This window comes from Chionomys nivalis, chromosome 5, assembly GCF_950005125.1.
Source record: "Chionomys nivalis chromosome 5, mChiNiv1.1, whole genome shotgun sequence".
Classification (NCBI taxonomy): domain Eukaryota; kingdom Metazoa; phylum Chordata; class Mammalia; order Rodentia; family Cricetidae; genus Chionomys; species Chionomys nivalis.
The window spans coordinates 12,464,794-12,492,613 of NC_080090.1; the positions used below are offsets into that span (position 1 = coordinate 12,464,794).

Here is a 27,820-nt window from a genome sequence, read left to right on the forward strand (position 1 = left end):
TTGGTCTAGTTCCTCACACACAGGTGCAGTTGGAGTCCTCCTGCTGACTTCAAGGAAGGGCCTCTCTCTAAGAAGAGGGCAGCCATGTACACCCTCTCCTCTCCTTGTCACTGGGGCTGGCAGGCACAGCTGACTATGGGTTGCCCTTCTTTTTCTCTTTTAAAAACTTGGGACAAGTTCTTACTGTGTAGCTCAAGCTGGCCTCTGGCTCACCAACCTCACATCCCCACCCCCTGGAGCTCAGATGATGGCCACACCTGGCTTCTGATAGATTCTGACATATCATTCTGCTTAGACCCTGGGACTGAGGCAGGAGAATAGAATAACATTTCCCCCGAGCGTCTGGGTCCCTGCCTTGCTTACCAGGGAGGCCCCATGCTTGGGAGAGTTGAGTTTCATCCTCCTGCCTCAGCCTCCCGAGTACCTGGGACTACTGGGACTATAGGTCACTGCGCCTGGCTTCCTCCAGGGACTGTCATAGATCCTGTCGTGTGACAGTTCGCTTCTCTGGGTGGAAGGAGCTAGAGCCCAGCGCAGACATTGCTCAGTTTGTCCTCCCCACTCCTCTTGCTTTTGTTTTGTAAATCTGTAAGTTGCCCCCTCCACCCCAGCACAATCTTTAAAACTTAATCAAACCTTCCGTGTGTGCACCAGAGTATGTGTGTGGAGGTCTGACAACAACTGTCTTTTTTTTTTTTTTTTAATTTGTTTGTTTCTTATCTTTTGAGACATGGTTTCTTTGTGTAGCCCTGGCTGTCCCAGAACTTACTCACAACTCACTCACTAGACCAGGCTGTCCTGGAACTCAGAGCTCCACCTGCCTCTGCCTCCCGAGTCACGGGATTAAAGGCGTGTGCCACCACCACCTGGCCTGAGAACAAGAGTCTTCCTTTTTCTTTTGTGGGTCTGGGGCATCAGGCTAAGGTTGTGATGCTTGTGCAGTAAACACTTTTACCCACTGAGCCTTTCCACTGGCCCCATTTATTAAATGGCGCTGAGATTATGTACTGTGAGGTGCCGTCTCTTACGGGCTGTGGCCATTGAAGGCTCGTGGAGTCGTCAATACGGTGAGTGCTTTCTTTCCCACTTCAGTGAAGTCCCACAATACCTGGCAAGTAAGTATTTGGTGAATTATTCTGGAATGAATGACAGGGTCTGAGCTATGGCCCCTCTTCTCCACACTTCTGATATTCGTTTGAGAATTCTCATGCCCAGTAGACTCCAGGGACCATTCGGTTAAGTAGCATAGAACAGGCTAAGCCAGAGACTCATATTTCTCATGAGCTCCAGTGCCCTGAGCAACCTCAGAGGTTCATGCCCAAATGAGCAATGTGTGGATGCACGAGGAACAACTGAAATACACAGAGACAGTAACGACAGGATGCTTGCCAAACAAAAGAAGATGGGATTTCTCTAACTCAGATAAAAAGCCCCGACCACAAAACAGGAAATGAACATGGGCAATTTTCATTTGCTTAGATTATAGTTTTAAAGGAAGCATGTTGAGCAAACTCAATTTATAGTTACCAGTTTTACATTTATAAAGTAGACATTACCTTTATTATATTTAATGTGATATTAGGCACAATTATATCATTCTACATGAGGTAAAGTTGATATAACTACCTTGTAGTTACATCCGTGCTTACTATCAGGTTCACGACTGCCGGCTCCAAAGTGGTTCGTGACATTTATTATAATTATTTCTTTTTTTTACTGTGCAAGTGTGAAAGGGACTTCTCATGGTGATGGGTGCCCCATGATTTTTGTATCTCCAGGGATATCAGGCAGGACTGTTCCAAGGCCTCTCACTAGGCTTCAGGAGTTCCTAGTTTTTAAAAATTTCTCCAAGTTATAATCCCTTACTGACAAATATTCCATGATCCTCCTTCCTGGGTTTTTTAGCAGGAGAGAGACCCAGCTCGACTTGTGGTAGTATACTTCGTCTTTCCGCAGAGCCGTTCCCTTGATGATCTCCAGAGCACATTCCTCCTTGGGGGCGGCTTCAGCCAAGAACACACCAGAGGTTGCCTTCATGGCTGTTTCTGTGGAACCACAGAAAAGACTGGAGTTATTCAGGGTTAGCAGAGCTTAAGTGACGGAGACTCCTTGACCCCTAACTGTTAGGTACCGTGTGCCCATGTCTGAGCCCTACAGGCCCTCTGGGGGACACTTGGTCAACTGGATATGCCAAGTGTGGGCAAAGGGTCTGTGGGGCAGTGGAGATGACAGCTTGGAGGTCCAGATGCTCTTCTCTGGGTGCTTTGGTTGAGGTGACACACTAACATGGGGGGTGCGGAGTGAGATGAAGGAGCTGGTGTAGAATGTAGATGGCAAAGGAGAATGTGATGAGAATGTGACCCTCTGCTGTCCAGACGGGAAGAGCGGAACCAAGCTTTGGCTCTGCAGAGAAGGAGCTGGCAGGAATTATTCTGTCTTCCTCCGTGGTCATGCCCTTCAGGCACACCTTTCCTCCAGTTCTGTTCTGTCCTCACTACTTAGTCCTTTTTTTTTTTTTTGCTGACAAGGTCTCGTGTAGTCCAGGCTAACCTCAAACTCAATATATAGTTGAGAATGACTCTGACCTCCTGGATCTACCTCCTGAGTGCCAGGATTACAGGTGTGTTCCACCACACGCAGTGATGTGGGACTAGGAATCACACCCAGGCCACACGAGTACTAGGCAAGCACTCTAACAAAGGAGCTACAGCCCAGATCATCCATCACTCCTGAAGCAGACATTTCTCACAGCCCTAGATGTATGTTCTAGATAAATGTGTAAATATCGAACTCACTGTTCCTGTAGGAACCTCACCTTTTCTGAATATCACGCATAGCCCTGTGTAATGACCAGAAATGAGTACTGTAGATCTAGTAGATTCAGCACAATGTCACTGGCTTTTTTTTTTTTTAAACTAGTTTCCCCTTTATGCTCTGGGATTGTGTCCAGGAGCACACTCAGTACTAATTTCTCCATTTTTTTCTTAGTCTGTGAAGGTTCTTTCTCTCTCTCTCTCTCTCTCTCTCTCTCTCTCTCTCTCTCTCTCTCTCGATGTGGGAGTGTCATATATCAATCTGTTGCTTTTATTGGTTAATTAATAAAGAAACTGCTTGGCCTGATAGGTTAGAACATAGGTGGGTGGAATAAACAGAACAGAATGCTGGGAAGAAGGGAAGTTAGGCAGACATCATGCTTCTCCTCTCCAAGGCAGATGCGATGAAGCTCCAGCCCAAGATGGATGTAGGCTAGAATCTTCCCGGTAAGCCAAACCTCGTGATGCTACACAGATTATTAGAAATGGGCTAGTCGAGATGCGAGAGTTAGCCAAGAAGAGGCTAGATATAATGGGCCAGGCAGTGTTTAAAAGAATACAGTTTGTGTGTTGTTATTTCAGGGCATAAGCTAGCCAGGCGGCCGGGAGCCGGGAGGCAGGAACGCAGCCCGCAGCCTTCCAATTACATTCTCTCTCTCTCTCTCTCTCTCTCTCTCTTTCTTCCTTCCTTCCTTTCTTTTTTGTTTTTCATGGCCTTGATTCTTTGATGAGTACTAATTGTTGTTTCTAAGGAGTGTCTCTCAGTGTATCACATTGTGGGGCTCATGAACTTATGTCTCCTTACTGCTGAGTCCAGTAAGAAAAGGACACAGGTGTTTAGTATCTTCTATTTATTGACAATGACCATGGGGAGTTCGTGCATGCATAAGGAGCTCAGGGTAGAATATACTGAGTATGATGTTCAGAATAGAAGGAGGGTCAAATGGACTAGACTCCACCAGTGACCAAAGTGCTTCATTAAATGATGGGCTTGATGCTTCTAGTTGTGGTCTCTAATGCATTCTAATGTACTTCTGAGAAGGACAAAACCCTTTTTCTACATGGTAAAGCTGACGGACCAATTTAAGGCCATTGTTTCTTTCCTTACCTGTGTCTATGAGGCCAAGGACACAGAGAGTGATGGACACGTTGACCTTGGCTAGTGAGTATTCTTGTCTGATGGTAGAAAAAAACCCATCCAGAGCAAACTTGCTTGCCGAATAGGGAGCAACCAAAGGCTGGGCCATTTTCCCTAAATGGCAAGAGAAAGAAATTTGTTAATAAGGATCCAGTTTGTCCTCAGACAGAGCAGGGCTTGACTTGGGGGGGGGCTGGCAACCCCTGAGGGGTCTCCTTCCTTGCCCACTGAGTCTCAGTTTCTCACTAGACCCTAAATTATCCCATGGCATTACATTTCTGAAGGGAGGTGTGGTGGTTTGAGTGAGAATGCCCCCTCCCCATAGGCTCAGTCCCCAGTTGGTGAAATGCTTGAAAAGTTTAGGAGGTGTGGCCTTGTTGGAGCAGTGTTGTTGAAGGGGGTGGGCTTTGAGGTTTCAGAAGCCCACACCGGACCCACTGCACACCACCCCATCCGATCCTCAGAATTAAAACTCTCAGCTGCTTCTCCAGCACCACCATGATGATAATGGGCTAACCATCTGAAACTGTGAGCAAGCTCCCAATTCAATGCTTTTTAATTTAATTAATTAATTTATTTTGAGAGTTGCCTTAATCACGGTGTCTCTTCACCCACAATAGAGCGGTAACTGAGGCAGGACCAATAGCATACAGGGTGAGCTGCAAAACAGATGTCACTGGAAAGAGATGCTAAGCAATGAGAGGCAGCGAGCTGGGCTTCAAGACAGCCATATGTTCTTACAGCTGCTGTCTCCAGTGCTCATCCTGGCGGACCAGCTCAGTGGCTATTTTCTCTCTGCGTGTGGGGATGAAACACCTGTGTTTCAGTTTTACACAAAACCTGAGCTTCCATCATATCAGTCAAGACCTGTTCTGGTCTTCTGAGGCGAACATAGATATAATAGGGTGAGCTTCTCACACGCTCTGTGGGTAGAACAGACGTGAACTGAGAATGTGTGTACTTCTGAACACTGATAGACAGACTATGAGATCCTTGTCTGCTAGTTCTGGAGGCGGAGCCAATTCAGGGTCCATTTTTGCGGACAGCTTCCCTTCTCTTGAACGTGTAGCACTTTTTCCTTGTATTCTGGAAACTGAGCAACGCATCACAGAGTCCTCTGGAATTGTCTCATTCCTCCAAAGAGGGTTGGTTAACTGTTCTGCTTAGTGAGCAGTTAACCCGGCTGAACTATATCTGGCCACTTGGTATCTACATCACTGTGAACAATCAGCAATCCAGAGAAAGTGATATAGTACAGAGACCCAGGATTATGTGATGTGTCTCCAAGAAGTACTCATTTTTCCTTCTAAAATTATAACAATCATAGACGTCTGAGAGAATGTGACATGCAACCAGCAAAACCACTAACCCTGAGTGACAGCAGCCAGCAGAAGCTAGCCCTGAGTGACAGCAGGCAGACATTTTGCTTCACTGACTGTCCTAGACCCTCTAACAAATGCATGTTTCTACCAACCGGGATGCTGCTGATCTCTCAGTACGCCTCTTTCATAGCAGCGGAACCCAGTTCCTATCGTGGGCACACAGTTATCCAGAGTAAACTGGGTGCCTCACAGTCCTCTCAGCCAGTTATTGCTGAGCGGCTCAGCTCCACACAGGGGCAGAAGGAAGCCTCTGCCTTCCATTCTGTCTTCTTAGGTGTCTGAAGGTGGCTGTGATAGCCATGGCTCCTTGAACCGTGAGGTATCTGGCACACGTTGAAGAAGGCCGCGCTGAGTCACAGGGGAGACACGGTGGCCTGGAGCGGCCTCACCAGCTCTGTACCACCAGCAGACAGCCCTGACTTAACTTTCTCATTTGCTTAGCCCACCGTTGTTTTTAACTTTCAGCACTTGAGAGCTGGACTCAAACCTTGTTATGGATAGACCACATGAGAGAAGGAAAATGACATCGCTGAGGCTCCACCCCTTTATCCAGGACTGCTACAGGAATGGGCATGTGACCCAGTTTGGACCAATGAGACAAGGAACTTTTTGTTGAGCGGCTCAGAAAGTTCTTTTCCCTCCTGGAAGCTTCTGAGAGTAGGGGTCCTCTTTCTCTCCTGATGGACACTTTGAGTGTTCATATGGGGCTAGAATTGCTGCAGCTGAGTGGGAAACCATACGGGGAGGCAAGCAGAGCCTCGAGGATCATGGGACACAGCTTGAACTGGGTCATCTGTGAAGCCTGCCCTACATTGGAACTCCAATTCCGTCAATAATTTCAGTTAATGTTTAGGCCAAAATTAGATCCAAAATATTTATAGGAATAGTTTTTGATTAAAATGTGAACTTTAGGGAACAGGTAGCATGGATATAAATCCCAAGCGTGGCATTTCCTAGCTACAGTTTGTGAATAATACCATCATAAAGCTGAAATAGCCACGTAATATGCTTAGCATAGACTGTGACTCTGAGAAGGCACTCAGAGAATGCTGTTGTCGTCAACAGAATTAGTATTCAAATCACCAAGAAATGTATGAGCTATTTAGAATATCATGTAGGGACAAATAGCTTATTACTCAGAGGAGTGGAAAAATGCCACCGTCATAAATTAATGCAAACCACATTAGAGAGTATATGTGGAAAGTAAGATAACCCAGTAAAGAGAAGCAGGAGTTTTCCATCTCAAGAGACACTTAATTCGGGAAAGCAGGTGCACTTGGTGAAAGGAAGGGCAGGAGGACGGTCGCAAACCTTGGAAAGCTGCCTGGTGCTGGAGACGACCACCCTGCCCTTCTGTGTGCACGTTCTTCAGATAGACCCCTCTCCTAGTCTTAAAGGGCGGTCCAGCCACAGACAATGTGCACACCGGCTTAAACTCATGCCATGGCCCCTTTCAAGAAAGTGAAATAAATGACAGACGATTCTAATTACGGCCACTTGGTTTTGAGCTAAAAAACCAAGTTATGTAAGGCTAGGACAGAGAGCCACTGTTCAGGTATGAAAAAGGGTGAGTTAGCAAGGGCCACTATTGCAGGTGGCAGAGGTGTGGAGCACAGCAGCTGCAGGGGCTGAGGTTAAATAGTTGCTAACTTTTTTTTTTTAATTTTGTATATCTCATTCTAAAGTTCAAAGGCTGAATAATTATTCAAAGTTGAAAGGGCAGCGAAACTAAAAAAGACTCAGATCTGTTTTTCATGGGTCACTCTTACACTCTGATGTTCCCTGTACTGTTGCCTTTATTTTTCTTTTATTATTATGATTATTATGGTTTTATTATGATTGCCATTACTGGGCCCCTGTTCTTTATATCCACATTTTCCAGGAATCATGTGCCAAAAACAGTTCCAAACCCTCTGTGTTGGGGAAGTTTTCTTTGGTCTGATGTTCAAGTCCCAAACAGACAAACTTTATGACCGCCAGTATTATTTTCACTTTCAGACTGACAGGCGAAGTCACACACACAGGCTGGTCACTCTTGGCCCTGTAGATTTGCTTCCTAGGGCACCATAACAAATCAGTTACCACAAGCACGATATGGTCACAGTGGGTCTCAACCTTCCTAATGCTGCAACCCTTGAACCCAGTTCCTCATGCTGGGGTAACCCCAAACAACATTATTTTGTTGCTACTTCGTGGCTGTAATTTTGCTACTGATATGAATCATAATGCAAATATCTGATGTGCTACCCCTGTGAAAGGGTCGTTCCACACCCCCAGGGCTTTGAAAACTGATGGTATAATCCTGTAACAGCTCATTGACCAAAGCCCAGGTGTGGACTCCAGCCCCTCACATAGATACCTTGATCCTGGCTTTTTCACTTTCCTTGTGCACATTGTATTCCTATCCCTAACTCTTTTATGTCTCTACAAGACCTCTTGATATTGGAGTTAGGCTCACTCAGAGAATCTGAGATGATTTCATCTGGATATCTGAGTTATATTTTTGAGGACCCTTGCTCAGATAAGTTTATGCTCACAGGTTTCCAGGGGACATTTCTTCTGGGGACAGTCTCTTGTCACCTACTATACCTTCCTTAGATGTAATGAGGATACAGACTGTGGCAACTGATGTGTTTATTCCTGGGTGTTAACGATTGAGCTATAGAAATAAGAAGCCATGCAGGGCCTGTTTTTGGTTTGTTCATGAAACTCCCTCCATCTCATGCCCCATCTTTTAACAAGCTGTAGGTTATATCCACATGCCCAGAGTTGCATCCTAAGTGGTTTGCAGGAGAAAAGGAAGGAAGTGAGAAAAGAGAGGGAGAGGAGAAAGGAGAGAGGCAGGGAAGGAGTCAGAAGCGGCACAGGTTTCCCTGAAGGAGTCACAGCGTCACATACGGGATCTTGTTTTGTTCTTCTGTCGCTGCGATGAAACTGACAGAAGCCACGCAAAGGAGCAGGGGTGTGTTCTGGCTCTCAGTTCAGATTACAGTCTCTCATGTTAGGAAGTGTGACAGGAACTTGAGGCAGCCAGTCACATTGAATCCGGAGTCAAGAATCAGAGACAGAAGAACACAGGCATGCTGGCGCTCAACTGTGCAGCCCACAATACTAGTCCTGCTAGGAAATTTCCCACCCACAGTCCATATCAATATGATCAATCCCGCACAGACACGCTCATCTCCCAGGTAATTCTAGATTGTATCAAGATAACACCCAACACTAACCATCCCATCTGGTTTATAAGGTGCCTTTAAATATAGAAAAAAATATTAAGCAAGGTTCAAGATTTGGTGAAAATTGCAGAACATTTATTAGCCACATGACAAAAAGCTTGCATGGGGTTCCCCTTTGCTGTGTCTACTGTGGCTTCACCTGTTACTGACATCTATTATAAATGCATTCTGCCTTTCGGGTTTCACAGCTCACCTTTGATCTCTGCTAAAATAAACAGTTCTCAAACTCAAGTCTACGCATACATGGATCAGGCTGGAGCCAGTTAACCCCAGGGCTCAAGCCTTCAGTTCCCCTGGTTCTTGAGTGCTCTGGAGGGAGGGTGGTGTTGGACATTCTGTAGGAAGTGAAGTTTGTTTATGAACCATAGTTGTGGTGCGTTCTGAGGGTGGAGATGGGGGCAGGATAGCTATGGTTGCGTAAGTCTGTGGAAGCTGGGCTGGCCTAGGACTATGAAAGAAATCATGAGGGAGATCGGGGGTGGGGTGGGGGCATATCTGCAGAGAGTTCCCAGTCGTCAAGTCGCTTTCTTTTTTTTTTTTTTTGAGACAGGGTTTCTCTGTAGCTTTGGTGCCTGTCTCGTAGACCAGACTGGCCTCAAACTCCCAGAGATCCGCTTGCCTCTGCCTCCCGAGTGCTGGGATTAAAGGCGTGCACCACCACTGCCCGGCGTTAAGTCTCTTTCAAGCTCAGACAGGTTTGTTATGGGCCAATGTGCTCTAAATCTAAAGGAGTCTTCAGGACCAGACTACCAGGAAACTCCACCTGGAGGAGGCAACTTTCGAGTCTTTGGTGAAGTGAGGAACAGAGAAGGCAATGGAGGAGGAAGGAGCAGGGTAGCTCTGAGCACAGAAACAGCAGTAAACCTCAGGCAGCTTCCACACCGAAGACCAAGTATGCACCTAAAATGCTCGGGGACCAAGCACACAGCTAAAACTCTTAGGCCTGGTGTACTATGACAATCAGGAAAAAGTGTCTGGATTTGAGGAGGTGACAAGGGTGCATACCCTGCCCTCCTCTGCCTGCCACGGCCTGGAGGAGCTGGAGGTACCTGGGGGAGCCAATGCTATTATTGCCACACTTAGACACAGATAAGTAGGTCTCACTTCAGGTCAGCTTAATTGCAGAGAGGAAACCCTTGATTTTTCAGAGCTTTCAGTTTTGTTTTGTTTTTCCCCCCAGAGACTGTTGACTTAGGAATTGTGGTTAACAGTTGTGAGCCAGAGGCTCATAAAAGAAAAGCTGGGGCCGATCACAAAAGCAGGAAAAAGAAAAGACAGCCTCCCCGCCCCCAGCACATTCGCCACATAGGGCATTTAATTCACGATTATTTCCTATCCCAGGTAATACACCACATAAACCATCTACGGTGGCATCCATGCAAGAACCCCGCACTCAGGAGACCAGGCTCCTCAGCTACACAGCAAGTGGGAGGGTACCCTGGGTTACACAGGACCCTGTCCCAAAAGAAAATGAAAAGAATCTGGATTTTCCAAGGAGTTTTGCCCTTCCTAGCTTTTGGAAATGTCTTAATATATTTTACTAGATGCAGATGGGGAGGTTTCCTCACATAAACCATTTAGCATCTTGTGGGAAAGACAATTGCTGAAGTTAAGTTACATAGGTCTCGACATTTTACTAGCCAGGTGAGACTATTCGTGAGACACGGAGCCGCCAGAGAAAGGGCTCTATCACATCAGAGTCACCAGGCCACTCATGTTCCGGGAAGGACAGGTTCCCACAGAACGGGGTTGCGCAGCAGCAGAGGGAAGGGTGACATCGTTCCCAATGACACCCCATAGAAGATTCTTGTCTAACTGCCAAACAGAACCTTGCCAGAACCAGAACCTCATTAAAGGAGGTGATATGTGAAGAGAGCTCATTCTCAGAGGCTTGGGACAGGGTCACAGTGAGTGCTGGGGGCCCTGCCAGAGGGGCAGCAGGTAGCAACTGCAGTTCAAGGTGTCCGCCCACTGAGAGGAAACCCGACAGTCTCAGACAGGCAAGGCCCTGAGACCACAGAGCCCAGCATGTCTGTCGCTGCCATCTTTCTCTGATATCTGGCAGGGTGTGAATGGGTGTGGGGAGATTCCCCTGGGTGCGTCTACCTGCAGATTACGATGAAGAAGATTTATTCTTATGTTCTACTGTATAATTGATTATAAATCATATTAGTTTAAATAGAGTTTTGGTGATAAAAAACAAACACAAGGACATGTCACACAGCTAGGACACATGGGTTTCTACTGAGGAGCTGTACAGACTGTGGCTTAGGTTAATGATTAAGAAAAATAACTGAGTCCCGGTAGCCCAGCTGGTTTAATTTCTTTTAACCTTAATGTTAGGAGATGTGATCACAGGTTTCAGAGTGCATAACAGCTGAAACAAAGCTTTAAAAATAACTTAAAGTTAGACTAGTATGTTTTTATCAAATAGTTTTGAGGTAAAAAAAATCCAAAAGGATAATTTAAAGTTTCAGAAGGACACATAGTTGAATGCAGATCTCTTCAAGGTCAGGAAACAAGAACAAAATGGTCCAATTTTTACTATTTGATGCACTTTTCTTGCTAGGACTGGTTGATAGCCAAAGGTGATTAATTCCTTGTACCCATTTTTGTTCTCAGTCTCCTGATATAAAAGACTATTGGTGAGTGGGTACTTACCCTAAAGATTTAAAGTAGAGCTAACTGGTTCTTTTTTTATGTATGAAAGCTTAGGTTTGTGATTCCTTGAAGATTCCTTATAAGATTACCTTTCAAGATAAGTAATAAAGTAACTGGCCTTTTGTTTGTAACTGCAAAATGTAGCCTGCCAGTAAAAGACCTAACTGAGAAGAATACTTTGTTGCCCACACAGTTAATCTATAACAAGTTTCTTGGGTATGAATATATGCGGGTTCTTGGGATAATTTGTTTTTCACCTGTAATACGTAAAATGTTTAATCATGTAAGGGATATGGAAAACATGCAGCTATTTTTAAATCATTGTAATCATTCACTTGAAAAACAGAATGTAACCATATTATAATTCCTATATTGCCCAAAAAACTTTGTTGGGGTATATAAGTTGTAGGAAAAAAGTATACAGTAGAAAGAACACAAAAAAGAACAGAGAAGAATAGAGAATAAAGAAGGAAAACATCAAGTGAGTGTGTGAATGTCTTTTTCCCTCAGATAAAAAAGTCTAGTATTGCCAGGCGGTGGTGGCGCACGCCTTTAATCCCAGCACTCGGGAGGCAGAGGCAGGCGGATCTCTGGGAGTTCGAGGCCAGCCTGGGCTACAAAGGGAGTTCCAGGACAGGCTCCAAAAGCTAGAGAAACCCTGTCTCGAAAAACCAAAAAAAAAAAAAAAGTCTAGTATTGGTCAACTCCATGGTTTCCTTTTGAGCCCTGTACTGCTGGAAACTGGTCCTCCAGGCAGCAATAAGTGAGGGTCTGAGGAGACTTTGAGCAGTTTGCTCAAGGTCAAGTTTTGGTTGACAAAACAACAGAATAAGCAGGTTGGTCGGTTGGTGGGTGGTGGCGCATGTCTTTAATCCCAGCACTGGGGAGGCAGAGTCAAGCAAATCTCTGTGAGTATGAGGCCAGCCTGGTCTACAAAGCAAGTTCCAGGACAGTCAGGGCTGTTATATAAAGAAACCCTGTCTTGAAAAACAAAGCAAAACAAAACAAAAAAAAAAAACCCCAAAACCGACAAAACAAAACAAAGCAAAAAAACCTCAGCAGAACACACACACGCACACCTACACACACATGCAGTGGATTCTTTTCCAGGAAGATTTAGACACAAAGAGAGCTGTGGTGACCATATTTTATGAAGCAAAATATAGGACAAGGAGCCTGCCATGTCTGAGGGCAGATGTAAATGGGACAGAATGCCCGTGATTAGATCTGTCCCCCAAACACTAGGTTCCAGTAACTGCAGAACAGTCAGAGTGAGCTGGCAGACAGGCTCTGCAGCTGTGCACACAGGCTTGTTAGCTGAACACCAGAGGTCAAAGGGGAGCTTGGAGTGCAGGGTCTAGGCAGATTTCTCGCTCAGGCCGTGGAAACACGGTCGACATCAAGCAAGAGCTTGCTCCACCAGTGGCTGAGCAAGTGATTGTGATTAATTTGCCTGGGTTCCTCTTAAAGTCTGAAGAAGGGCAGGAATGAAGTATTTTAATTCATTATAACTTTTTCTTTCTGAGCATTCAGCTACAGCAGTTAAAAATTTGCCCTTGAAATTGAAGTCATCTGAAAATCCAGCAAGGCAGCTGGTTCTGGAAGACTGGAGAGGTCAGACTGAAGTTCGCCTGGGAACCACTGGGGATGGATGGGAGTGTTTTCCAGAGACTTCACCAAAAAGCCCTAAAGTAAACCCCCAAAGACTCCACTCCCACACTTCCTACATCTTACTGGGTTCCTAGGATGGAGAATACCTTTTTCTTTTAAAATAATGTCCAACTTTTCGTAAAGTTGAAACACTGTACACAAAAGGGATTTCTTTCCCCTGAGCCTCCTTTAGACAGGGTCATACAGTTCACACTGGCCTTAGACAGGGTCTCATACAGCTCACATTGGCCTCAGACTATTCTGTATTAGGGGTGACCTCTTGAACTCCTGATTCCCCTTCTTCCAACTGCTAGGATGACAGGCATGTACTGTCACATATGGCTTCCATGACAACAGAGGTCAGTGCTGACCCCATGTTCTACCACCTTGAATATGCCAGTGTTCATGCCTTCCTACTTGTTCACAATATGAGCATAAAACTGAAGGAAGTCATTCACTCAGTTCTCAGGGCTTCTGTAAGAACTAGTGATGGAGCAGGTAGCTTAAGATAGCAAATATTTATTCTCACAGTTGTGAATTGGAGACGTGTGAAATTAATGAGTTGGAAAAACCATGATCCCTTCAAAAGCTCCAAGAGAGAATCCTCCCTGGACGTCAATATTGCTGGTGGAGCCTCTGCTCTAGTCTCTGAGGGTGTGTCTTTATGTGGCCCCTCTTTCCTTTTGTCTCCTGTCTCTTATGGGGTGGTTCTGATTGGATTAAGTGCTCACGTGGGTTATTCAGGGTCATTCCAGCTCAAGAGCCTTCATCCAATTAAACCTGCAGAGATCCTTCTAAATAAGGTCATATCCATAGGTTCATAGAGTTAGGATATGGATGTCTTTCCAGGGGTCGCCATCCAACCCATTTCAGGAATGCAATGGGTTCTTGGTATATAGTCCACAGACCCCCATGGGGTGCCAAGGCTTGATTCCACCATATCCTTCATAGCAAAAACATCCCAAAAAACACAAGTTCTATTGCATGCTGGGACTTCTCAGTCCACTTCTATTTGAAACAATTCTTCAGTGTCCTTTGAAGTTCATGGTACTTATCCTGTACCAGCCAATATTCTGTGCCTGGCTTCTGCCAGGTAACAAGAACTTACGGCTCAATGTTTACAAATTTTGCAAGCAAGGTGATGTCAGGCTATGGCAATCATGGGACTATTTGACAATATAGAAATGCTACCAATCAGGTTGTTAAATTTTTCTCCTTTCTGGGGAGCTGGACATTGGACATATGCCACCACAGTTCCGGTGATTGTCCTGTCATTTGGATTTGTCAAATATTCTGGCAGTGATTTGATTTGAACTATGCAGTTCTGACAGACTCAGGAGTAATTCTATGTTCTTCACATCCCATCCCACCAGATTTCTTCGTGGTTCTGGTCCATTCTGTGGCTGGTGACGTTAAGCAGGAGTCATTGGACTCAAGAGGAACACTGAGGTATCTCTAGCATAGAATTGCTCTTTCCCCTTGCAATCAGTAATTATGTTAAGTGGGTTTTTTCCGAAAGTGTATTGACTATCCTTAAACACACTGTTCAGTGGCATCAGGGCACATTTCTGTTGTGCAATAGCTTCACTATCAACTCCAGAACTGTTTATGCTGAAACTGAACTTTGCACCCATTAAACAATAACTCTGTTTTCTCCTCTCCTAAGGCTGGCTGACAATGCTCTATTTTCAGTACCTGATTTCTTATTTTGTAGCTGCCTTACTGTGTATGTCAGGATTTCCTCCAGGTTAGGACCGCACACCATTACCGTTTCGTCATGCTCTCATCGGTTTGTGGATGCTTGGGCTGCTCCTGCATTTTAGCTGTTTTCAAATCTCGCTCTAAGACCGATGCTAACCCTGGGTATCTACCCACAAGGAGAGCCGCTGGATTGCGTGGCAATGCTATTTCCAAATGTTTTGAGGAGTGGCTGTGTTTTTTCCCTCCACACAGCTGTACCATTTTACATCTCCACGACTAACAGAGTTTCCAATTTTTCCGCATTTCTCTTCCCTCATCTTTTTCTTCTGCTTCCCCTCCTTTTTCTTTCTGCCGTTCTGCCTCCTTGCCTGTCGTGAGAGCAACACGCTAATGAGTATGGGCTGGTGCCTCCTTATACTTGGGGTTTCACTAGTGATTAGAGATGTTGAATACCTTTGCATGCTTCTATTGGACATTTGAAATATCTTCTTTGGGGAAGTAACTTTTCAAGTTCTTTGGACAATTGACTTCATTGTTTTTGTTGTAAGTTGGTAGCACTTTGAGACTAATGCAAATTCTGTTTGTTATCAAACCTTCGCCCTCTGGTTTTAACATTCATTAATGTGTCCTCGATGAATGATTACTGTAATGGTTGCTAACTGGAGATTCTCCAGGCCCTTCTTGCTTTTTGTGTTTATCATTTGGCCTTCCATTATGTGGGGGAGACGCCTCCTCTCTCCATTTGTTTATTCTTGTGATTATGCAATCATGAACTCATTGTTTTCTGTGGCATGTAATAGACTAGGATCCATTTTTTTGTTATGTTATTGTTCATCGTTGGGCTCTATTCTTTTCTATTTTAAATGCCCAGTCTTCTGTCATTCTAAAGCAGTTCGGTAATGCATACAGATGACCTCAAATGTTCCATTTAAGTGGACCATTGTTCCACTTATCACATATTCCACTCAGATGAGAACTGCAAATCTATCACTCCTCTCTCTCTCTCTCTCTCTCTCTCTCTCTCTCTCTCTCTCTCTCTCTCTCTCTCTGTTTCTAGGCTAGGCTGGCCTGGCCTGATACTCCCTGTATGGCAGAGAGTGACTGACTTTGAAGTTCTGATCCTCCGGTTAAGTTCACAGGCATGCAGCCCACACCTGCATTGTGCAGTACTGGGGATGAAACCCAGGGCTTCCTGAATAGAAGAAAAGCACTCTGCCGAGTTACGACTCGAACCATAATTTTTGGTTTTCTGATTTTTTTTTTTTTGAGACAAGGTCAACTTGACACACAAAAACATCTCTATTAAACCATAACCTTCCCTTTCTTGTTCACCCCCAAGATCTCATGTTAGTAGCAATATAAAACAATTCAAACTTTAAAAGTCTTTCCCAGAGTCTCAAACACAAAGTCCTTCCCAGAGTCTCAAACACATAGTCCTCCTGCCTCAGCCTTCTGAGTACTAGGGTTCCTACTAGTACCTGTGACCCTTATAGGATTTTTAAAATGCCAAAGCAAGCAGTAAGTTTGTTTTGGAGCATTTGGACAGTCAGGACAGCCATGAGCTGTGGTGCCCTGCCAGTCTCTTCAGGGCACCTGCAATTGTGGGATTGTGCGGAGGCTTCAAGGCCACCGCTAACTTCTGTTTGCAGCTTTAACGCAGCCTTCATTCTCCCTGTGTGCATACCATGACTCTTCTATCATAGAAATAACTTTAAATGTCGATGGTTTTGCTTTTCCTGTTGCTCTTGCCTTCTAGTCTTAATCTTTCATGAGGAATTCATCTCAGCATTTACTTGTTTCCCTCTGTGCTCCCTTTTTGAGGACAGTCTTATTTTGCAGCATACGTTTTGTTGAGAAATTCAGGAGCCAGATTTTAAACAAAATAAATACGCATCTGTGTTGAGTCTAATTTAGGCACAGTATCTTCTGTCTTTAAGCCTTAGCGTTCTATTTGTGTGCCTCCAATAAGATGTCTTTGCTGGCAGCACCGTCGCACCCCTCACCTCTGATGAGAAGGTTGAAGTTTTCACCTAGAAGTGATGTTGAATAAAGTCAAGGCCAGCAGTGAGGTGGCTTTGAGGGCTGCAGCTCCAAAGTACTTTTCATTTTTTTGACCTTGGAACTCACAGTGTTTCAGAGCAGAGTCCACACCCTGCCTCCACCTCCCAAGGTCTGTGCTTGCAGGAATGTGTCACCACGCCAGGCCACCCAGCCTTGTAAAGGGAAAACTGGAAGCTGTCACCATGGGTAACATGTTGTCCTTAACCTGCAAACATTGTTGCTGTTCTCATCAGAGAGATTTTCTGATTTCAGATCTCCCTGTCTCCTTTTAGTGGCAGACGAGACACGATTCATAATTCAAGGGGTACTGCCTCAGTCCTTCAGGTCTCGCCCAAGTGCAGTGCCTTAAAGTCCATCTCCAGTGACTCCTGGAGCCTTTAGGTCCTCAGCAAGTTCCACTCTGACCTCTTTGGCATTCTTCCAAGCCCTGCAGATGCTCTAGCTACTACACACATGTTTTCTAACCCCCACAACATTCCGCCTCCAGAATACACCATAAATATTTCCACTCATCTTGACAACTACTTCTGGGTTTATTGGATTGAAAGGTATGTGCGATCATTTTCTTAGAGCAATCAGAAGTAGTTGGGTGAGGGGTGAATGACTTCCTACTCTGGCACCCACACCCTTTAACACCGCCCTTGGCTCCCCACCACCATCCCAAGCGACAGTATCACACTGAGGAGCCAGCTTCCTTTCTGGAAGCCATAGTAGCAGAGCTGCATGAGATTAGCATCTGTATATTCTTGTCTCTATGAAAAACATCATGGAGATTCTGAGTCCTGCTAGCTGAGAAACCTGCTGTTGAGAAACCTGTTTTGTCCTTCCCTTCCTATACTGTTAAATTCTTGAGTTTGGTTTAGACCACACAGGCAGCTCTCAGCTGACTCAAAAGTTACAGTCCAACAAGTGATTTCATTCTCACTAATGTACTGATGTGGGGAATATTTAACCTTGACAGTGTGCCTGAAGTACTGCATAACTAAATTAAAACACTGCTGAAATCGCTGTGGATAATCAAATAAGTCAGAGAACAAATGTATTTGGACAGGATCATCCATCCATCCATCCATCCATCCATCCACCCACCTATCCACCCATCCATCCATCCACCCACCCATCCACCCACCTATCCACCCATCCATTCATCCACCCATCCACCCACCCACCTCTCCATCCATCCATCCATCCATCCATCCACCAACCTATCCACCCATCTATCCACCTATCCATCCAGAAATATATTAAAAGTTAACCTTTTAAAAACTAACAGTTAAGGAGCTTTGTAAAAAAGGCTAAGTGTTTAGAGGACACTGACAAGGTTCAATGTTCTTTCAGTGTATTTTCATTTTGTTCTAAGAAACCCAGTCTTTATTATCATGGCTGGTTTCAGTTCAAGCTCTTCCTTTGTTTTCCTTGATATGGAATAACTTGTATCTGTCCATTTATATCTTCTCAGGTACTTATTCTTTGTTTTATGGTTAGTAATATTGGAATATTGTGGATGGGAAGAGGTGGAGAGAGGGAGGGAAGGAGAGAGAGATAGAACACAACTTCCAAAGGTAACCTTTCAGAATGGAGTGAAGACAGAGGATTTGTTTAAATTTCTCTGGTGCACTGAAATGACTGCCTATGAATGGGACCTCCTGAAACTGAGAAGCTTCTATAAAGCAAAGGACACAGCCAACAAGACAAAACGGCAGCCTACAGAGTAGAAAAGGTCTTCACCAACACCATATCAGACAGAGGGCTGATCTCCAAAATATACAAAGAACTCAAGACATTGGTCATTGGTCATCAAAAGAACAAATAATCCAATTTAAAAAAATGGAGTATAGACCTAAACAGAGAACTCTCAACAGAAAAATCTAAAATGACTGAAAGACACTTAAGGAAATGCTCAACATCCTTAGCCATCAGAGAAATGCAAATCAAAACAACTCTGAGATTCCATCTTACACCTGAAAGAATGTCCAAGATCAAAAACACTGATGACAACTTATGCTGGAGAGGTGGTGGGGTAAAGGGAACACTCCTGCATTGCTGGTGGGAGAGCAAACTGGTACAGCCACTTTGGAAATCAGTATGGTGATTTCTCAGAAAATTAGGAAACAACCTACCTTAAGACCCATCAATACCACTTTTGGGTATATACCAAAACGATACTCAATTATACTATAAGGACATGTGCTCAACTATGTTCATAGCAGTATTATTTGTCATAACCAGAACCTGGAAACAACCTAAATGCCCCTTGACCAAACAATGGATAAAGAAGATGTGGTACATTTACACAATGGAGTACTACACAGCAGAAAAAATAATGACATCTTGAAATTTGTGGGCAAATGGTTGGATCTAGAAAAAAAAACATATTGACTGAGGTGACCCAGAAAGACAATTATCACATATACTCACTTATAAATGGTTTTTAGACATAAAACAAAGAAAATCAGCCTACAAATCACAATCCCAGAGAACCTAGACAACAAAGAGGATCCTAAAAGAGACATACATGGATCTAATCTGCATGGGAAGTAGAAAAAGACAAAATCTCCTGATTAAATTGGGAGTGCGGGGACCATGGGAGAGGGTAGAAGGGGAGGTGAGAAGAAGGGAGGGGAGCAGAGAAAAATGTAGAGCTCAGTAAAAATAACTAAAAAAAAAAAGACTGTCTGTGACATGGGGTAGACTGTGACATGGGGTAGACCGTGACATACATGGGGTAGACCGTGACATACATGGGGTAGACTGTGACATACATGGAGTAGACCGTGACATGGGGTAGACTGTGACATACATAGGGTAGACCGTGACATGGGGTAGATCATGACATACATGGGGTAGACCGTGACATACATGGGGTAGACTGTGACATACATGGGGTAGACCATGACATACACAGGGTAGACCGTGACATACATGGGGTAGACCGTGACATGGGGTAGACCGTGGTATGGGGTAGTCCGTGACATGGGGTAGACCGTGACATGGGGTAGATAGATTTAGGGAGCCAAGCAAAGGATGGAGGGAGAGATGATGGACCTGCCTCTGACTCCTCAGAGAGACCACACATTAAGGAGGACTGGATAAGCCACAGAGATGCCAATTCCTATGCCATGCATGTGATTGGCACAATGGGTCATAGTTATGGAGCCCATAGAACCAGGGGACTCAAAAATGGAATCAGCTTTACCTTCTAGAGCAAGTAGACTTTTCCCACATATTTTCTAGTGTTCTCTTCAAAGCCAAAAGACACTTAAGATCGTGCTCAACTTCCTTAGCAATCAGGGAAATGCAAATCAAGACAACATTAAGATACCATCTTACACCTGTCAGAATGGCTAAAATCAAAAACACCAATGATAGCCTCTGCTGGAGAGGTTGTGGAGAAAGGGGCACTCTCATCCATTGCTGGTGGGAATGCAAACTTGTGCAACCACTTTGGAAAGCAGTGTGGCGGTTTCTCAGGAAAGTCGGGTTCAACCTACCTCTCGACCCAGCAATACCACTATTGGGAATATACCCAAGAGATGCCCAAACATACAACAAAAGTATATGCTCAACTATGTTCATAGCAGCATTGTTTGTAATAGCCAGAACCTGGAAACAACCTAGATGTCCTTCAATGGAAGAATGGATGAAGAAAGTATGAAATATATACATATTAGAGTACTACTCAGCAGTAAAAAACAATGACTTCTTGAATTTTGCATACAAATGGACGGAAATTGAAAACACTATCCTGAGTGAGGTAAGCCAGACCCAAAAAGAGGAACATGGGATGTACTCACTCATATTTGGTTTCTAGCCATAAATAAAGGACATTGAGATTATAATTCGTGATTCTAGAGAAGCTAAATAAGAAGGTGAACCCAAAGAAAAACATATAAGCATCCCCCTGAATATTAACCTTCATCAGGCGATGAAAGAAGACAGAGACAGAGACCAACATTGGAGCACTGGACTGAAGTCTCACGATCCAAAGGAGGAACAGAAGGAGAGTGAGCATGAGCAAGGAACTCAGGACTGCGAGGGGTGCACCCACACACTGAGGCAATGGGGATGTTCTATCGGGAACTCACCAAGGCCAGCTGGCTGGGGACTGAAAAAGCATGGGACAAAACCGGTCTCGCTGAACATAATGGACAATGAGGACTACTGAGAACTGAAGAACAATGGCAATGGGTCCTTGATCCTATTGCACGTAATGGCTTTGTGGGAGCCCAGGTAGTTTGGATGCTCACCTTAATAGACCTGGATGGAGGTGGGTGGTCCTTGGACCTCCCACAGGGCAGAGAAACCTGCTTGCTCTTTGGGCTGAGGAGGAAGGAAGACTTGATTGGGGGAGGGGGAGGGAATGGGAGGTGGTGGCGGGGAAGAGGCAGAAATCTTTAATAATTAAATAAATTAATTAATAAAAAAAATAAAAAAAATAAAATACAGTTCCTCGTGTAAAATAAAATAAAATAAAATAAAAAAAATAAAAGTAAAATTCAGGTAATATCTCTCAGTTTCAGAACAACCAGCTGGGTGTGCGTTTTCCATTCCTCCCCCTTCCTGCCTGTACTCTACACTATGTCTCATGGTGGGGTGGGAATTTACTCATGTGGCAGCCTTCACTATAATAGAATGGGTGTGGGAAGACATTTTCTTGTAGCCTTTCTTTTCTCTTTCTTTTTCTTTTCCCTTCCATTTCCTTCCTTCCTTCCTTCCTTCCTTCCTTCCTTCCTTCCTTCCTTCCTTCCTTTCTTTTGTTTTCGAGACCAAGTTTCAGTCCATAACCAAGAATGGCCTGTAACTCATGCCAATCCTCCTGCCTCAGTGTCTTGAGTGCTGGGATTTACAGGCATTCTTGGATCATTTTCTTCTGCTCTTATCTGTTTCCAGGCATGGGTTGTGTGGGAGGGAGTGATTCAGCAAAATTTGTGTTCTTCTGTAGAAGGAGAAACCCTGATACTTGGTTGAATATTGACCAGATCTCATCTGCAGTCTGCTGTGGCCAATGGCTTACAGGTTTCAGAATGTGTCCTTCATTATCTGTAGCTAGAATTCAGACATAACAGCAAGCCTTCTTGGACATGGAGATAAACATAACACAACAGAATTGGTAGTACTGACTCGGCTGGTTGGTGTATAGCTTCATGGGGTCAGGGCTATCCTCCTAGCCTTGGCTGCCTACCCTAGGCTGTTCATAGTAGAAAATGAGTTTAGATTTGCTTAAGGCCTCAGTTATAGGAGCTATACTTAGGTTTTAAGAGACCATGGTGGGGAGAGGGGAGACTGATTAACATAACAGTCTGTGATAAAGACAAGAACTTGTTCAGTAGGGCCAGAAAACGCGCTGAGCTGTGGGTGCAAGCATCAGCGCCATCTCTGAGAGGACTAAGGACATAGCCAAGCCTGAAGAAAGAAGTACAGTGTGAAGTAATGCCCAGAAATGCATTAGGAAAAAGTTGATTGCTCCGTGTTGTTACTCAGCGAGAAAACGAAACACACTGGAAGTGATTACAACTCTAACTCAGTGTATTCTTTCTTCTGACCTCAGGATCAGTTTGCTCTTTAATGAGATGTTTGTGAGATTCAGAGTTTTGAAACACACTCCCTGATGGCTTAGAAGAAGACACTAGGGCTGGGGAGATGGCTCCGTCAGTTCTCATGCTTGCCATTCAAGCATGAGACCCTGAGTGCAGGCCCCCACCACAACATTAGAAAAAAGCCGAGCATACATTTATAAACCCCAACACTGTGGAGGAGGAGACTGGAGATCCCTGGGGCTTGTTGGCCAGCCAGTCTCGCCAAATCAGTGAGCTCCAGGTTCTCGTGAGAGACCCTGCCTCCAAAAAGGACGGTGGGGAGGGATTGGAGAAAGCACCTGATGTCAGCCTCTGGCGTGCATGCACTCGTACATTACATAGGCACTACACACATGCACACCACGGAACATAATGCTCTTCTGTGAGGGTGAGAAGTTACTTTGTAAATTCAGAGATGTGATTTAAAGCAAGAAGGCTGAACTCTGGGCTGCACAGATGACAGACACAGGGAGCCCTGTGCAACCCTATTTCTACCTCCTTGAGCCCATGGAAGGTACTAAGTGTCACTCTGCACATGCCTGTGATGTCCAGAAACACAGGTTGTCAGAATTCCATCAGACCCTTAGGGTCTACAGTGACCCTTGCTCCTTCCAAGCACATTTAGATGATATACATTGTAAAGGTTACATTCTCTAGGCAAAGGTGAAGCAGCTTTTGCTGGGACTGTATGTCTCCATTCATGACCCGAATCAGGAATCATTAGAGCCACCCACACCGTGACCTTGGCCAGTGCAGAGGACTCGCTGGGGATGTGCCCAGCACCCTCCCACTCAGTATGCATCTGGAAGCTCCCCTTTGCTTCCAGCCCAGCATGTCTGTGGGCGAGGAGGGGCCTGAGTCTGTGCTGGTTGGAGGCACAGGGGTGCATATCAATCACACAGACACACTGTCCCTTTATCCAGTCACCAGGCAGGCCTTTCCTGGGCCAGAAAGGAGGTTGCTTTACCACACTGATGGACGACCTAATTCATTTCAAGGGGAACTGACATTTGTGAACTATTTAACAGCCCATGGTCTCCTAGTTCATTAGTTTTTTATATATGAAGAACTACATTTATTCATTTTTTTTTTTTTGATTTTTCGAGACAGGGTTTCTCCGTAGCTTTTTGGTTCCTGTCCTGAAACTAGCTCTTCTAGACCAGGCTGGCCTCGAACTCAAAGAGATCTGCCTGCCTCTGCCTCCCGAGTGCTGGGATTAAAGGCATGCGCCACCACTGCCAGGCTGAAGAACTACATTTATAAGCCTGGTTTATATCTCTGTGTTCTGACCTTTCAACCACACCTTTACTAATCAGTAAACATGTAGTCATCTCTGGAGACTCTCAGTGATGTTGGATGCTGCCACCATGGAAGATACTGGGGACCTCCCTCCATGCCACAGCGCTCTTGCCGCGAGATGATTTCTTTGCACATATTTCTTAACCTGTTTAAATATCTTTTTTTTTTTTTTTTTTTTTTTTTTTTTTTTTTTTTTTTTTGAGACAGGGTCTTACTATACAGACTAGACTGGCCTAGAACTCCTTTTGTAGACCAGGCTGTCCCCGAGTTGACCTACCTCAGCCTCACAAGTGGTAGGATTAAAGGCGTGTGTCACCAAGCTCAGACTAGATTTCATTTTTAATGCTACAGATTGAGGTTTAGAAGAATGTACTCAGCATACACTGATACCCCAGCCCTCTCCCCACAGTACTGGGGACTAACACCAAGGCTGGTGCATGCTGGACAAGCACCTCCAGCCCTGTGCCACACAGCATCAGATATCCTGCACATCAAATATTTACATTGCTGTTCATAGCAGTAGCGAAAGTGCAGTTATGAAGTTAACAACAAAATAATTTCAGGTTGGGGGGTCACTACAACATGAGGAATGGCATTAAAGGGTCGCAGATTAGGGAGGTTGGGAAACCACTATTCTTGAACAATTTTCCTCTCCGTAGTTAGTCTTCAGTTCGTTTTTTCCTAGCTAACCAGCTTACCGTATGCCCTGAATGTGTTTTATTCTTACTTCTGTTTTGTCTCCACTGACCTGACCACCCTGTGGCTTTTGGTTATGATGGAAGCAAAGTCTTTCCCATCCAATATGACCAGGTCTCTCTTATGAAGAGACAGGACTGCTGTGCCCCAGCGGCTCTCCCTGTCCCTGTCCTCTCCCAGGCATGGCTCACACATCAGGTGCCCCTTGGTCATCCTGGACTGCTGCTTTTGTCCGTTCCTCTCAGGGATTTTGCAGTCTACCTTGACCAATCCTTACTTTGGGTGCCACTTGTTCCTTTCCTCGGTGTCTCTTTTCTTCAACATCCATGTCCCTCGCAGAGTTTGCACCCTGAGTCCCTCATGAGTGACCCTGCTTGTGTTCTATTGGCTTTTGCATAATATCACAGTGCCTGTCACAGAGCCTAGCGTAATCCCGGCGTTATTTCGTTCTCAGCGTCTACCCTTGCCCCATGCACTCACCAGCTACGGAGGAGACCACAGCAATGCTGCCGCTGCTCTGCTTCAGCATGGGCAAGGCTGCAGCACTCAGGACCACGTAACTGATGTAGTTGATCTCCATGAGTTTGCGCACGGTGTTGATGTCATCGTGGAAGAAACCCAGAGGGGAGTAAGTGATGTGGTTGAGAATGAGCATGTCCAATCCACCTGCAGAGAGATGCCGGGGTTAAGAGAGACCACTCAGGGTCCATCTCGTTCCTTTCCCGTTCCTGAAACTCTCTAAGACCAGAGGAGGAAAAGGGAAAGGGAGTCTTACCCATGAGCTTTCCCGCTTTGTGGACAAACTGCTCTGCAAACACCATGTCTTCCATGGTGCCAGCCACGTAGTGGGCAGAGGCTGCTCCGAGTTCAAGGCAGCGAGACACCACCTACAGAGACACAGCAGAAATGGTGGCCATCTTGGCTGTGGGCTTTCATGTGTAGTTTTGGAGTAACTGGGGCTTACATGAGAGTTTGCTCACAGAGCTACTTAGATAAGATGCTGTGCGTGCGTGCGTGCATTCAGGGAAGGCTTCTTAAATAGTCTTAGATGATCATTGTTCTCTGACATATCTTAAAAGGATAAATCACTGTTGGGTTAGAGCTTGAGTCCATGATTCATCTCTGCAGAGTTTATGAACAGATGTTTCAAAATGCGTTATGGGCGTGGGAGCAGGTTTCTATGGAGATAGAGTGGGGCTTGTGAATGTTGGTATGACCTAGAACTTTCAAGTTTGCGAGTCTATGGGGCATGACAACATAATTGCATGAACAGGTACAGGAATCTCAGTCCCCGAATGTATGCATCTGTACAGGTCCGTGAGCAATGTGTGTGAACAGGTATGACTGTGAACATATGCAGCCAGAGAAATCTGTGGCTATCACTGCGCACATGCATGAATGCGTGTGTGTGTGTGCATGCGTGCAAGTGTAAATGCACACACGTGTGTGTATGTAAGCTTAAAAGCACCAGTCCTATATTGCTGTGAGTATCTGTGCCTGTATATCAGAGAATGAGCCATGAGGGAGGAGGGCGCACTTACTTATGTGGGTACAGAAAGCCTACCTTCTGGAGACCTTCCTCTGACCTCGCGGTCAGTACCACATGGGCTCCCATTTGCGACAGGTGATAGGCCATTTCTCTTCCGATCCCTTTGCTGGCCCCCGTGACAATCACTTTCTTTCCTTGGAGCATTTCTGGGAACCACAAAGGCCGTGAGTACCCCCAAAAGCCTTGTCTCACTGTCCATACTGAAAGGCCGTGAGCCCAGATCAGTTTGCCTCACAATGTCAACCACTGAAGCAACACTTGGAGTTGTTCATACACAGGCGCTCCAGGGTTTGGCCTGGATGTCCAGAGCCGAATCTTCCTGCCATTCTTCTGAAAAACCTCCATGTGCAGACGGCACAGAGACAAGGCCAGAAAGGTCAGAGTTCGGCTAAACTGCCCGAGTTTGACACTTTTAGCATGATTTTCAATTTTGCTAAATTGAAAGGGAATTTTAAAAGGCATCGCAAAATGTGTTCACAGAGATTTCAGCCCCTTCTGCTTAGTCATCAACTTCATAACCCTTTTGGTTTTTTATTTTGGCCTCTCAGATATCGGTCTCTCCACGAGCACAGCTATCTACAGTTGAGCTGTGGGTCTCACTTCTGTAGGTCTGAAATTGCTTTCCAAGCTGGGTGCCAAGCGAAGCAAGGCCTACTTTGCTATGTGGCTTGCTCCTCTATACCCCTTCTTGCCCATAGCTTGTAGCTGAAGGGCACAGAGTTACAGACCCACATTAGGGTTCCCTCCTTCCCAGTGACTTAGGGATGAAGATCCTCAGGAACATCCCAGCACCCCTCTGTTTTAAGCCTGTTCCTCTGAAAGAGACACACTGGTACTCACCGGGTCTGAACTCTTCTACTGTAGAGTAGTAGTAGCCCAAGAAGAGCGCCAGAACGGGAAGCAGGTATTTCTTCAGGAATGCCATCACACAAGGACCCGGCTCAGGGAGCCCTGTAGGACACACAGAGAAAACCTGTAGAGCTTTCTACAACTTCCCAGGCAGGCAGCAGCCTCTGAATTGTGACATCAGGGACGGGGGAGGCTGGAGTAGTCTCAGGCAGCACCAGCCAACTTCCCTGTCAGAGCAGCGATTGGCCTTGGGTGGGATCCCATTCGTCTCTGGCAGCCTGCGTGGTGGATTTCATAATGGACAATGTTTACTCCATTTCATTGAGTAAGAGGCGAGTTCCAGATGGCCAGGCTCATGACTGCGCAGGGCTGGGATCCTGAGCATCTCCTACTGACGTCCTCTGCATACGGCATCAGTGGCCTCGCAGGAGTGGGTTGTCAGATTGAGAGAGAGAGAGGGAGAGAGGGGGGAGGAGAGAGAGAGAGACAGAGAAGTGCCAGAGAGAGAGAGAGAGAGAGAGAGAGAGAGAGAGAGAGAGCCATGCACCTAAGAGTTCCTAAGAATGTGGGACTTTGGGGGGGGGGGCGTGTGTGAGTAATACCAAACAGAGGCAAACTTAAGCCAAATCTCACCCTCAGCCCCAACCCCTAGTCAGAAGCAATTAAAAGTAACAGCACAAAACAGCAAAATAAGCTCAAGAAAAAAAAATGTGCATGTCTTAGGAGAAAAAAAAAATTAAAGCAAACAAGCCATATAAACGCCACACTCGAGTTCAATGAAAAGGCATTACAACATCAAAGGGAAGTTGCAACTGAGCCAGACCCAGATGGCGGGAAACCCAAGCTCAGTTCAAGACTCTTAGGCAAGTGCAACGGAACGTACCCTTATTACTTTAACAGAGAATAAAGAGGCACCGGTGGGTGCCAAAACAGGAAGAAAGACAGCAGGTTGTTAAATTGGGTTATGCAAATACTAGGGAGGAGCAAGGGGCACAGAGGATGCTGGGAAGAGGAGGCTAGCCCAGAAGACCCAGACTATCCCTGACTGTGGCCAACCTGCTCCCCCGAAAGCCACAGTGCCAACCTTCTTTTTACCTCTGCTTTGAGACTGGGTCTCTGTAAATTGCCCAGGCTGGCCTTGAACCTGTTCTGTGACTTCAGGCTTGTGATTCTCCTGCCTCAGCCTCTTAAACAGCTGGGATTTCAGGA

At 45.3% G+C, this 27,820-nt stretch overlaps 1 protein-coding gene across 1 annotated transcript; it reads right to left on the bottom strand.

The window, feature by feature from the left end:
* Positions 1 to 1,476: 1,476 nt before the first annotated feature.
* Positions 1,477 to 26,851, bottom strand: Hsd11b1 (hydroxysteroid 11-beta dehydrogenase 1). Its single transcript, XM_057770067.1, has 6 exons — positions 26,603 to 26,851; positions 25,778 to 25,908; positions 24,989 to 25,100; positions 24,694 to 24,879; positions 3,922 to 4,065; positions 1,477 to 2,045 (listed from the first exon to the last, which is right to left on the bottom strand). The coding sequence occupies exons 1-6, from the start codon at positions 26,685 to 26,687 to the stop codon at positions 1,819 to 1,821; spliced, it is 885 nt and encodes a 294-aa protein (XP_057626050.1). The 5' UTR covers positions 26,688 to 26,851; the 3' UTR covers positions 1,477 to 1,818.
* Between the last annotated feature and the right edge of the window lie 969 nt (positions 26,852 to 27,820).